We start from the raw sequence: 13,820 nt of genomic DNA on the forward strand, positions 1-13,820 counted from the left end.
TGCCGTAACCCTGGCGTCCGTCAATTCTCGTGCTTCTCCTCTACTCACTCCTCCCTGTCTCGCATCGATCTGGCCCTGGGTGATGATCTTATGCTGGGTAAAACTTTAGAGGTTAAATATTTGGCGCGAACGGTATCTGATCATTCGCCTGTTTCAGTCATGCTTGGGTGGGGCGGGAACGGGAGGAATGATAGACCTCTCTGGCGCCTTAACCCGTTTTGGCTGCAGCTAATCGATAAGAATGACGGCTTTATCCCTGAGTTGCAGAAATATCTTAATCTTAATAGAGGCTCGGCTTCTAGTGGGATCGTCTGGGAGGCCTTAAAGGCGTACTTATGGGGAATGTACATACGAGAGATTTCTAAAATAAAGACCGCCTCCAGGGCAAAATCACAACTTGTATTTAGGGAACTGGAGGATGCGGAAAGGGCCCTTGCAACACAGAGCACACCTGCCACTCGGAAGCGATTGAGGGAAGCGCAGTCAAAGGTGACCAAACAGACATTAGAGGCGGCGGCGCAAAAACGGCTGTTTCAATCTACTCAATATTTTGAGAGTGCGGAAAGTGTGGGGCATTTGCTTTCTGTCGAGACATCGGCACAGAGAGGGTCTGCGGCTATAGCGGGTCTTCAGGATGTGAATGGGCGACTGCTCACTGACGCACCGGGGATCTTAAAAATTCTAGAGATTTTTTTATGCTGACTTGTATTCCTCACATGCTAGAGCCCCGACAGAGGATGTTGTTTCCTTTTTGGAGGCTGCCAATCTCCCAAGGTTGACTCCTGAGGACAGACGCTCTCTAGATAGACCTCTAAGTCTTGGCGAGTTGGAGGAGGCTCTGGGAACCATGTCCAATGGTAAGGCACCTGGGGTAGATGGGTTGCCAGCTGAGGTGTACAAACGGTATAGAACGGTATTGCTCCCTGCTCTATTGACGGTGTTTAATGATAGTCTGGAACGGGGTGTTCTCCCACCGTCTATGCGAGAAGCTGTCATCGCCGTGCTGTTGAAAAAGGATAAGGACCCAACTCTGCCTGCGTCGTATAGGCCCATCTCCCTGTTGACGCTAGACATTAAACTTTTAGCGAAGGTCCTGGCCATTCGACTCTCAAAGGTAGTAGCTGTGTTAATACACCACGATCAGACGGGGTTTATGCCCAACAAATCGACGGCTATGAATATTAGGAGATTACCTGAATATGCAGGTGAGGGCTGATAATGCCGGGAAGAGGGTGGTTCTGTCCCTAGACGCCGCTAAGGCATTTGATAGTGTGGAGTGGGACTGTCTATGGGCGACGCTTCACTGTATGGGCTTTGGCCCGGGCTTTATTGGCTGGGTCAAACTCTTGTACTCGGAGCCGAGCGCTCGGCTGAGGGCTAATGGTCAGTTGTCTAATCCTTTTTCGCTTCATAGAGGAACAAGGCAGGGATGTCCTTTATCCCGGCTGCTGTTTGCTCTCGCGGTGGAGCCATTGGCTTCCAGGATAAGATTGGATACTGGCATAGAAGGATTCCGGTATGGGGAGCATGAGGAGAAGGTAGCACTATATGCGGATGACCTGTTGTTATTTTTAGCGGACGCGGACAGATCATTACAAAACACGATGACACTTCTTGGGGTATTTGGGAAGGTCTCGGGTCTGGTTATTAACTGGGAGAAGTCTGCGCTCCTCCCATTGGACTCAAGCTCCTGCAGTGTGGTAGGTGTGCCGGTTGCAACGTCCCTTCAATATTTGGGCATAAAAATATCCAATAAGCTGACAGACTATGAGAGTCTAAATCTTGTCCCGTTGTTGGACAGGATCAAACAGAAGGTTAAGGCCTGGGCAAAGTTACACCTCTCTGTAGTGGGAAGAGTGAATCTGTTGAAGATGGTAGTTATGCCGCAACTCTTATATGTCCTTCATAATTCCCCTGTCTGGCTTCCCCAGAACAGGTTTCATAAAATTAATATGATTTTTAGAGAGCTCGTTTGGCTGAAACAAGGTGCGAGAATTAAACTTGAACACTTGCAAAAACCTAAGGATGAGGGGGGACTTGCGTTGCCCAACCCATGGCTTTATTTTTTGTCTTCCCAGTGCCAGCATGTAGCAGGAGGGATGGAGGGCGAGTTGGCGGATTTGGTGGGAGGTCAGAAGATCCTTCAGTTTCTAGTGGGACGGGGATCACTGGTGTCGAGTCTGGAGTCGGGTAGATTTCGATCCCTTGCATTCAGGTTTCCTACGGTGCTTCTAATGATTAGAGTATGGGATAAGCTGAGGCAGCTGAGAGGAATACGCGGTCTTACAAAGTACTCCCCCATATGGGACAATCAGCATTTGCCATGTATGAAAACGTTCAGAGGCTTTTCTCACTGGAGGCGGATTGGCATATGGTGGGTGTCGCAGCTGGTGGAGGGAGGGGTTTTTAAAACTTTCGAGCAATTGGGACGGGAATTTCCCCTCCAACGCTCTATGTTTTATCAATATTTGCAGCTGCGTCACGCGTATATGGTGCAGAGCAAAAAAGTTGACCTAACCATACACCACGACGTCCTTATCCATAGGCTTGGTATGCAGGGGTCCACCAGAGGACTGATTTCAATGGTGTATGGTGGCTTACTTGGACAGGTCCTGTCAAGGCATCCTATTAGCGCACTGATAAAGTGGGAACAACAGCTGGGTACGATATCAGCGGAGCAGTGGGACTCGATTCTACAGATGATTCCCAGATTATCTCTTAGTGAGCCTGGCCGCCTGTCTCAGCTATATGTCCTCTATAGGACATACAGGTCTCCCGAATGGTTGTTCAATAGAGGGTTGCGGTCGGATTCAAGGTGCCCCAAGTGCACGACAGATAATGCGGACATTTTACATATGATGTGGACATGCTCTTGCCTGCAGATATTTTGGATCGTGGTCCTTGGCCTTATACACTTGGTCACGGGACAGGATATTCCCAGGGACCCCATGATTTGTGTTCTGGGTTATGTTGATGAGGTGGGAGGGGATCAATACCTTAAAATTGCTGTGGCCAGAATGCTATTTGTGGCCCGAAAGCTGATAGCTTATCACTGGATTTCTGCCAAAATCCCCTCAAGAAAAGAATATATTAATAGGTTGAACCAAATATTATATAGGGAAAAGTCTGTGTACCTTAGGAGGGGTGTGCCGCATATTTTTGGGAAAATATGGGAGGGATGGTTGAAGATTCCCAGCCTGGCTGCCTCGAATCTTCTGGATTAGTGGGTGGGCCCTGGAGGTGGTCTCCTGTCGGTTGTTACTCGCCATTTCTCATATGATATGGTTGTGTGATAGAATTGGGTTTATTCGCTATGTACCAGTCCATGCCATCGGACAAAGGGAGGGGGGTGTTATGGGGGAAGGGAATGTTTGACAACATGTTGTAAGTTGTACATGCCTGTCATTTCCAAAACTTTTAATAAAAACTATCTGATTAAAAAAAGTACAGTTGTCATGCCATCCAGGCTAGAGAGGATGCAGACTGACCACCACATGCTGTTTTAGAGGGGTGAAACGGATTATCTCACACCGCTCTGTTACCCAGCCTAAATAAGAGTAGAGAGAGAGGTCAGTCTCTACAGGAAAAAAACATATGCAAAAACAGGCATAAAACTGACAGTCCTGAGTACCTCCTACGTTATACTAAGCTAAACTGAACAGCTGGGTGTCAGCAGGACTGGTGTAGTCTGTTGGGGAGGAGACAACATTTTTCTTAAGATGTATTCTTAAAGGGAATCTGTCACCCCTTTTTTGAGATATCATATAATGATATCATTCAATTGTGTGTCACATAAGGATTCTCTTAGTACTTTTGCTTCCCCCTGACCCCGCACCTTTCATGCATAAATACCTTTTTTTATATTGGTTCAGATGTATGTATACTGCCATGGTCCGGTCCAGTGGGCGGGGCTTATTCAACTGCTCCCCCCCTCCCTGTCTTGCTCTACACAAAAAGAAATGCGTAGAGCAAGACAGGGAGGGGGGGAGCAGGTGAATAAGCCCCGCCCAGCGGACCGGACAGCAGCAGTTTACATACATCTGAACCGATATAAAAAAGGTATTTATGCATGAAAGGTGCGGGGTCAGGGGGAAGCAAAAGTACTAAGAGAATCCTTATGTGACACACAATTGAATGATATCATTATATGATATCTCAAAAAAGGGGTGACAGATTCCCTTTAATGTCAACCTCCAAGTGGCAGCGGATTCCAATGGTTTCCTAGACAGTTCATTTTCTGAAGATGCATTCCCTTTGAGCAGGGTTTGCATTGGCATATTTCTTCCCATAATGTGTGCCGATCTACTATCCGTGTTTTTTTATAACAATTTGCTCCCCTTACAGTTTTCATATTGATTGCATATTGTCGGCAGCACATCCTCTGTTTACAGGACATTGGTAATTCATAAGTTTTATGAAACACATGTTGGTCCTCCTATGTATATGGGTATATGTATATGGTGTTCAAATGGTGAATCTAGACCTTGTGTAATGACATTTAGGCTATGTGCCCACGTAGCGATTTTCAAGCGATTTTTTTCCTGAGCGGAAACGCATGCCCTTGCCAGGGAAATGCATGCGCTTTTTGACACGCGTTTTTGATGCGATTGTCAAGCGTTTTTGCATTCGTTTTCCCATGTGGTTTTGCTCATATAATTGATGGTATGCGGAATCGCGGGCGATTCCGCAAAATTAATGAACATGCTGCGTTTTTTACCGCTAAGCGATTCCGCAGCGGTAAAAAATGCACCATCGGCACAACATGTGCGTTTTCTATTACAAATGCATGGACGCTTATTTTAAGCGTTTCCGCGGCAGAATCGCGTGTTAAAACACGCCGCGGAAACGCTTAAAAATCGCTATGTGGGCACACAGCCTTACTGTAAATTACAACAGCAAAATTGTCAGTACTCTTAGCCTTCACATTCTAAGAAATTCTTTGCGCCTTTCACTTTTTCTCAGTAATCTTATAAGGATTAGGGGTTGAGGGATCAGATCATATTTCGAGTTTTGTGTACATTTTTATGGGTGGATCTTTCAGAATGTGCAGATGGCTGAGTAAACACTTTTCCACATTGTAGAATGTTAACAAGTGCGGAGCGTTTTACAATCCTCCCACACATATTTCTTTGCAAAGAATAGGAGAATTGTTTAGATTCAGAGCTTTTTAAGCGAGAGGACCCATTGTAGCCATATGTTTAGGTTTACATTTTTCACCCTAAAGGGATGTCTTACATGAATTAGCTTCAGCCATGAATCCAGAAGCAATGCAATAAATAAAGGACACATGCACAAGTACCGTAAATTATTTCTTGGCAAGGACTTTTAGAAAGCATAGCATGCATCTTGTTTCCATTCCAGAGCCAGCAGGCGAGGATAGCCACGCTCTACCTGCCGCTGTTTGGGCTCCTAATTGAAAATGTGCAGCGGATTAATGTGAAAGAAACCTCTCCCTTCCCCGTACCCCAGAGTGTAAGTGCTAAATCCAGTCCAGATCCATATCTAAGGGCAGATATTCCTGTAACCATTTATATCATGAGATGTCACTTGTATTTTTCTTCCTTAAAGAATGCAAAAGATGACGTGTTACTTAATGCAGCTGCTGGAAATGCCCTGGTAACGCCACAGAAACCAGGCAACACATTGGATAACAACCTCCATAAGGATCTTTTTGGTGTTATCTCCGGCACAGGTGAGTTCACATAGCCCGTTTGTGGTAGCTTTTGGTGGACATCCCCTTCCTCACCCAGACTAAATCTATACGCCGTCAAATTAGTATGTTTTTTAGATTATTTAAGGCTTAATTATCCTTTTAATTACTTTGCAGCTTCTCCACATACCTCATCCACTCCCAATATAAATAGTGTGAGGAATGCAGACTCCAGGGGGTCTCTCATAAGCACAGACTCGGGGAACAGTCTTCCTGAGAGGAATAGTGACAAGAGCAGTTCTTTAGACAAGGTATGTCTAGTGCCATTCATTTTTTTTTTTACCTTTACCCAAAATATTAGCTTGATGATTCCCATGCAGCCACGCCATATTTATGATTAGTACTGTTTTTTTATACTATGTATGTCATCTTCTATGTACTCAGGTGTCTTCTATACATAATGAGTATGACCATGTTCACATCTGCGTCTGGTGCTCGCGTTGCAGATTCTGGGAAATTTGGTTGAAAAAGTAGCTTGGCACACCGTTTTTTTTTCCACAAAGTGATGGACACTTGTGGAGTACCTAGCAGATGCCATCATAAGTTAGTGTGGTACCTGGGACACTCTTGGTGTCCATGTTATGACAGATCCTGTACTGCATCATGGTTTCTGTAATGAATGGAAACCACAACGCACATGTGAACATAGTCTAAGATATTTGCTGTTTATCGGCTAAGGTCGCTTGGTGAGCTTGTCATACTCTTGTATAATATGTGGAGTGTGTAGTAAATGGTTAAAGCATTTCCTCCTCGCCTTTGCCATGCATTCCCGGTGCAGAAGGACAGACTGTTTCGGAGGCATTCTGCGCACGCCCTGCGCTCTTGTGGACAGGAAGAAGACTACACACAGGCTGCTAAGAGAAACCGATACACTATGGATTTCTCTCTGCTGACCGTGCCAGTGCTGTCAGAGACTGTATTGCATGCGGTAGTTTCTCCCCAGAATCCAGAAGAAGTATTTTATCATTTGGTTCTAGTATCTGATTACATGGCATGTGATAAGTATCGGATCCATCCTGATCATTGATGATATTCGAGCATAGTCTTCTGATGCGGAGTGATTAGCTTGCTCATTTGTAGTGATTGCAGTGTATTACTACCTTTCCTTACCCTTACTGATTTTCACCACTTTGATCTTAGAATATAAATGCTTTAATTTAGCTTTCTTCTCATTATCCACTGTATGGACTTGTAAAACCTGTGGAATAATTGGATTTAAGGATGAGCATTACTTTACAATGAAATCCGCTGAATAGTACCTTGATGCTTTCCACTATGTGTGAATGTTTGCAGTGCCGCACCTTTGTGGAGAGGTGTGCCGTCTAGATAACGTCTTGATCTGGGCTCAGTCAGTCCAGTGTAATAATGAAGATAATTACTACCTGTTTTACATTCTTAGAATCAGCATGGAGGCTCTTCAGGAAACACATTAGTTCGTTGTGACAAGCTGGAACAAGCCGAAATCAAAAGTTTACTCATGTGCTTCCTTCACATTTTGAAAAGCATGTCAGATGGTATGTAGTACTTGAGGACGTAGGTCTAACTGAGGTGGTTGTATGCCATTACATCATAGGTTGAGTTAAGGGGGTTTTACACTAAGCGATATCGCTAGCAATATCGCTAAAACGTCACTGGTTTTGTGACGTTATAGCGATTTTGCTAGCGATATCGCTATGTGTGATACTTACCAGCGACCGGCTCCCCCGCTGTCCATCGCTGATCGCGCGAGAATGTCCGGCTCCATTTCTCGTCGGGCGCCTCCTGCTGAGACTTCCTGCTGTGACGACGAGCGACGCTGGACGCGGGCGGGAGGACGGCAGGATCGCTGTGTGTGAATGGTAAGTATCGTGCGCTGCGTCGCTGCTGAATCGCTGTGAGGTCTTTCTGTATGAAAGCTCACTAGCGATCATTTAGCGATGCACCAGCGATCCTGACCGGGTCGGATCGCTGGTGCATCGCTAAATGTAAAAGGGCCTTTACTTTAGCGGCACTTAATTTTAATTATTTTTACATTCATTGGTGACTTTTAAGGACTAAATTGAGAATTCTGTCTGATCTTGGTTTAGGCCCCACGTTCCCCTCCTCAGACATGCTTTCCATCATGAGTAGTCATGCCACTTTTTCCAGGAGAGATGGGTGGCCTGACTCTTGGCAGGTTCAGTTTATTGTGATGTTTAGATGTCTGGGGAGGGGAAAGCCTTGTGAAGTATCACATGATTAAGGATTCTGAGACGCCAATCTGGCCTTTTTCGGAAATACCTTTATGGCGCTTCCATTGCGCAAATGATCTGTAAAGTGTACCACCAAAAGAATCTGTACAGGCTGTACTGAATACCTGTCATCTGTAATTTAACTCCCCTGATTAATTTAATGCTGCTCCCAAATAATGTAATCTCTTGTAAAAAGCATATATTCATGTCCACTGCATGTCCAGTATAGCAGCCAGGAAGTAGTTAATATAGTTAACAATCTTTCATTCATTTTGTTCATCAGATGCACTGTTTACATATTGGAACAAAGCCACATCTTCAGAACTGATGGACTTTTTCACCATCTCAGAGTATGTACTTTTATTTCATTGTCGCCTATAGTGGCTTGTGAAAGTATTAACCTCATCTTGGCATTTTTTGTGTTTTGCTACCTCACAACCTGGAATTTCATGGTATTCTTGAGGATTTGCCTCAGTTCATGTACAGAAAATGCCTACAACTGTGAACATTTGGTTTTCCTTTTATTGTGAAGCAAATAACAAATAGAAAATAACTGAAAACTTTGGTGTGCATAACTATGCACCCCTAAAGTCAGCAGCAATTATTGCTGCAAGTCATTCTGGATAAGTCTCTATGAGCTTTCCACATCTTGCACCTTGGATTTTTGCCTATTACTCAAGGCAAAACTGCTCCAACCTCTTAACAGTAAGATGTTTTCTTCTGGTGAACAGCAATCTTCAAGTCTGACCACACGTTCTCAATTGGATTAAGGTCTGGGCTTTAACTAGGCCTCTCGAAAAAATTTACACATTTCCCGTTAAACCACCCAAGTGTTGCTTTACCAGTATGCTTTGTGTCATTGTGTTTTTGGAAGTTAAACCTCCATCTCAGTCTCAAATCACTGACTGACTGAAATTAGTTTTTCTCAAAAATATCCCTGTATTTTGCACCATCCATATTCCCCTCGACTCAGACCATTTTCACTATCCCTGCTGCCGAAAAATATCCTGGCAGCATGATGCTGCCACCACCATGTTTTACTGTGGGGATGGTGTTCTTGTGGTGATGAGCTGTGTTTGTTTGGCACCAGTTGACCTTGGTGGCCAAAAAAATAAATGTTGGTCTCATCTGACCACAACACCTTCCTCCAAACATTTGGTAAGTCTCCCACATGTCTTTTGGCAAACTCAAAACGAGACTTAAATTTTTTTCTGTCCAGTCTTCCATAAAGGCCACCTTTATGGACTTTTTGGCTTATTGTGGTCATATGGACAGATATTCCAGTCTCTGCTTGATCGCAGCCTGGTGTCAGCTGATTATCCCAGCTGACGCCCGGCACTATGTGCCAGGAGTGGTCACGGACCGCTCCCGGCACATTAACCTCTGGCACACTGCGATCAAACAAGATCGCAATGTACCGGGGACAAAGGGAAGAATTGCGCAGGGAAGGGGGCTCCCTGTGTACATCCCTGAGCCCCTCGAAACAACGCGATGTGCTCGCGTTGTTCCGAAGACCTCCTTCCTGCAGGCCCCCGGATCCAAGATGGCCGCGGGGCCCCTTCGGGTCCTGCAGGAAGGCGGCTTTCTCAGATCAGTGATCTGACACAATATAGTAATGTCCCCCCCCCCCCCCCGGAACAAAGTAATAAAGTTAAAAAAAAAAAAAAAAAAGTGTAAAAAATTTTTTAAAAAAATTCCTAAATAAATAAAAGAAATAAAAAGATTCCTAATACTTTTTTTAAATTAAAAAAAAAACAATAAAAGTACGCATATTTAGTATCACCGCGTCCGTAACTACCTGCCCTATAAAACTGTCCTACTAGTTATCCCCTTTAGTGAACCCCTTCAAAAAAAAAAAAAGGCAGTAACAATGCTTTATCATCATACCGCCGATCAAAAAGTGCAATAACATGCGATCAAAAAGACGGATATAAATGAAAATGGTACCGCTGAAAACGTCATCTTGTCCCGCAAAAAATGAGCCATCATTCAGCATCATCAGCAAAAAATAAAGTTACAGCTCGCAGAAAAAGCGATGCAAAAATAATTATTTTTTATATAAAATTGTTTTTATTGTATAAGAGTGCCAAAACATAAAAATATATAAATGAGGTATCACTATAATCATACTGACCCGAAGAATATAACCGCTTTATCAACTTTTCAGTTTTACCACATGCGGAACAGTGTAAACTGCCCCCCCCCCCCAAAAAAAAAAAAAAAGGAAATTCATGAAATGCTGGTTTTTGTTTTTTCTGCATCCCAAAATTCGACCTCACATGACTCTGTGGGTCAAAATATTGAAAAATTATAGCTCTCAAAATGTGGTGATGCAAAAACTATTTTTTGCAATAAAAAGTGTCTTTTAGCGTGTGTCAGCTGCCAAACATAAAAACCGGCCACAAAGAGTAAATCAAACCCCCCTTTATCACCCCCTTAGGGAAAAATAATAAAATTAAAAAAAAGTATGTATTTCTATTTTCCCGTTAGGGTTGAGATTTGGGTTAGGGGTGTGTTGGGGTTAGGGTTGGAGTTAGAATTGGGGGGTTTTCACTGTTCAGGCACATCAGGGGCTCTCCAAACGTGACATGGCGTCTGATCTCAATTCCAGCCAATTCTGCGTTGAAAAGTCAAACGGTGCTCCTTCCCTTCCGAGCTTTGCCATACACCCAAACAGTGGTTTACCCCCACATATGGGGTGTCAGCGTACTCAGAACAAATTGCACAACTTTTGGGGTCCAATTTCTCCTGTTACCCTTGGGAAAAAAACAAATTGGGGGCAAAAATATAATTTTTGTGGTAAAAAATGATTTTTTTATTTTTATGGCTCTACGTTATAAACTTCTGTGAAGCAGTTGGGGGTTCAAAGTGCTCACCACACGTCTAGATAAGTTCTTTGGGGGGGTCTAGTTTCCAAAATGGAGTCACTTGTGGGGGGTTTCCACAGTTTAAGCACATCAGGGGCTCTCCAAACGCGACATGACACCCACAGACCATTCCATCAAAGTCTGCGTTCCAAAACGTCACTACTTCCCTTCCGAGCCCCGACGTGTGCCCATACAGTAGTTTTCTCCCACATATGGGGTATCAGCGTACTCAGGACAAATTGCACAATAACTTTTTGGGTCCTGTTTCCCTTGGGAAAATAAAAATTGGGGGTGAAAAGATCATTTTTTTTTTTTGAAAAAAAATGATTTTTTAATTTTACGGCTGTACGTTATAAACTTCTGTGAAGCCCTTGGGGGTTCAAAGTTCTCACCACACATCTAGATAAGTTCCTTGGGGGTCTATTTTCCAAAATGGTGTCATTTGTGGAGGGTTTCCACTGTTTAGGCACATCAGGGGCTCTCCAAATGTGACATGGTGTCCGATCTCAATTCCAGCCAATTTTGCGTTGAAAAAGTCAAACGGTGCTCCTTCCGAGCTCTGCCATGCGCCGAAACAGTGGTTCCCCCCCCACATATCAGGTATCAGCGTACTCAGGACACATTGCACAATAACCTTTTGCAGTCCAATTTCTCCTGTTACCCTTGATAAAATAAAAAAAAATTAGACCTGAAGTAATTTTTTTTGTGAAAAAAAAGTTAATGTTCAGTTTTTTTTTTAAACGTTCAAAAAATTCCTGTGAAGCACCTGAAGGGTTAATAAACTTCTTGAATGTGGTTTTGAGCACCTTGAGGGGTGCAATTTTTAGAATGGTGTCACTTTTGGGTATTTTCTATCATATAGACCCCTCAAAGTGACTTCAAATGTGATGTGGTCCCTAAAAAAAAAAAAATGGTGTTGTAAAAATGAGAAATCGCTGGTCAACTTTTAACCCTTATAACCTTCCTAACAAAAAAAATTTTGGTTCCAAAATTGTGCTGATGTAAAGTAAACGTGGGAAATGTTACTAATTAAGTTTTTTGTGTGCCATATATTTGTGATTTAAGGGCATAAAAATTCAAAGTTGAAAAATTGAGAAATTTTCACAATTTTTGCCAAATTTCCATTTTTTTCACAAATAAACGCAAGTTATATCAATGAAATGTTACCACTAACATGAAGTACAATATGTCACGAGAAAACAGTATCAGAATCACCAGGATTCATGGAAGCATTCTAGAGTTATTACCTCATAAAGGGACAGTGGTCAGAATTGTAAAAATTGGCCCGGGCATTAACATGCAAACCACCCTTGGGGGTAAAGGGGTTTGATGTTGTTGTAGCCTCTGTGGTCTTCAGAAAAGGTGTGTATATACTAACAGACCATGTGACACACAGGTGGACTTCCTTTCACTAAGCTTGTGATTTATGATTGCTTGCACCAGAAATTTTTAGGGACTTCATAGGAAAAGGGGTGAATACATATACACATGCCAAGTTTCAGTTATTTGATCCCATAAATTTAACATATGCCTATATTTTTCTCACTTCACTTCACCAACTTAGACTATTTATTGCTGATGCATCACACACTAATGGGATTACAAACATAATTTAACCCCTTTCTGACATCCGACGTACTATCCCGTCCACGGTACCCGGGCCCGTATGACCGTGGACGGGATAATACGTCAGGCCCTTTAATGCGATACAGCGACTTACAGAAGATGGCGTCGGCCTCCCGGGCTGCGATCCCGCCCCCCCGGCATCCAGAGCGCTGTGATTGGCGCTGTGATGTGGATGTACCCTGAGGTACTCTCACACAGCTTTTAGAGTTTGATACCGTACCTGGCTCTCTTACTGGGCAGGTATTGACGGAATCGCAGCCTTCCCTTGAAGTGAACCAAGGACTCATCCACGCAGATGTCCCTTTGGGGCACGTACACTTCAGCAAACTTTTTGTTGAAGTGTTTGATGACCGGCCGAATTTTGAAAAGATGGTCAAAGTTGGGGTCATCTCGTGCGGGACACTGTGCATTATCAGAATAATGCAGAAACTTGTGGATGGCCTCAAAACGCGTCCGGGCCATGACCATTCGGAACACTGGAGTGTTGTATAAAATATCAACACTCCAATATTGCCGGCTTCTTCAGTATCCTCGTATGGAGGACCAGGCCCCAAAACTGCGTCATTTCAACTGCATCTACAGGAGACCAGTTTGAAAATGTTGAACGCGGGTTTTGCTCCAAAAATTGACGAGCGTACAAATTAGTTTGCTCCACCATGAGGTTAACAAAATCCTCAGAGAAAAAGACTTTGAAAAAGTCAATTTCTGTGAGGCCTGTGGTGTCAAACTTGATTACTGATTCTGCCACAAAATCAGGAATCAGTGGCTCATAATTTTATGGACCTCGCCCCCCAAAATTGGTGTGGTATAAAAAGCTGGCCATGCACATCGTCCAAATGGCAATGCTCAACGCAGTCCTGCTGTCACAATGTGCATGCCCCAGCGATACGTCATACCTTCAGTTCCAGGAGGTAGTGGTTAAGGCCCTGATGTTTGGCGCTCAGGAAGGAGCGGGCCCTAGTACTTCTGGAACTGAAGGTGCTCGTATTGTACCAGGTCAGCATTTTCCAGGGGTGGTCCCGCCAACCCCAAGAAAAGGTAAGCTGCAAAAAAGGTGTCGAGTGTGTTACAAAAAAGGAATACGCAGGGACACCACTTATCAATGCGACACCTGCCCCGAAAAACCTGGCCTGTGTATGAAGGATTGCTTCAAATTGTACCACACCTCCATGCACTACTAATTTACATTAGATTAGTTGGGGGCACATCTAGATTTGTTCTTTGAGGGTCTAGTATCCAAAATGATGTCACATGTGGGTTTTTTTTCCTGTTTAGGCACATCAGGGGCTCTATAAACGGAACATGACGCCAGCAGACCATCAAAGTCTGCATTCCAAAACAACACTACTTCCCTTTCGAGCCCCGACGTGTGCCTAAACAGTTTTTACCCACATGTGGGGTACCAGA

General features: G+C 43.8%; 1 protein-coding gene across 11 annotated transcripts in view; it reads left to right on the forward strand.

The window, feature by feature from the left end:
• The window catches only part of DOCK9 (dedicator of cytokinesis 9), a 345,565-nt gene that overhangs the window by 241,182 nt on the left and 90,563 nt on the right, over positions 1 to 13,820 (forward strand). For all 11 annotated transcript variants that reach the window (XM_073569540.1, XM_073569534.1, XM_073569535.1 and 8 more), the window contains exons 32-36: positions 5,362 to 5,472; positions 5,569 to 5,692; positions 5,828 to 5,961; positions 7,110 to 7,224; positions 8,204 to 8,270. In XM_073569540.1, the coding sequence (XP_073425641.1) occupies positions 5,362 to 5,472; positions 5,569 to 5,692; positions 5,828 to 5,961; positions 7,110 to 7,224; positions 8,204 to 8,270 (551 nt within the window). The remainder of the gene's footprint in view (positions 1 to 5,361; positions 5,473 to 5,568; positions 5,693 to 5,827; positions 5,962 to 7,109; positions 7,225 to 8,203; positions 8,271 to 13,820) is intronic.

This window comes from Dendrobates tinctorius, unplaced genomic scaffold, assembly GCF_039654945.1.
Source record: "Dendrobates tinctorius isolate UK_male_01 unplaced genomic scaffold, ASM3965494v1 ptg000026l, whole genome shotgun sequence".
NCBI lineage: Eukaryota > Metazoa > Chordata > Amphibia > Anura > Dendrobatidae > Dendrobates > Dendrobates tinctorius.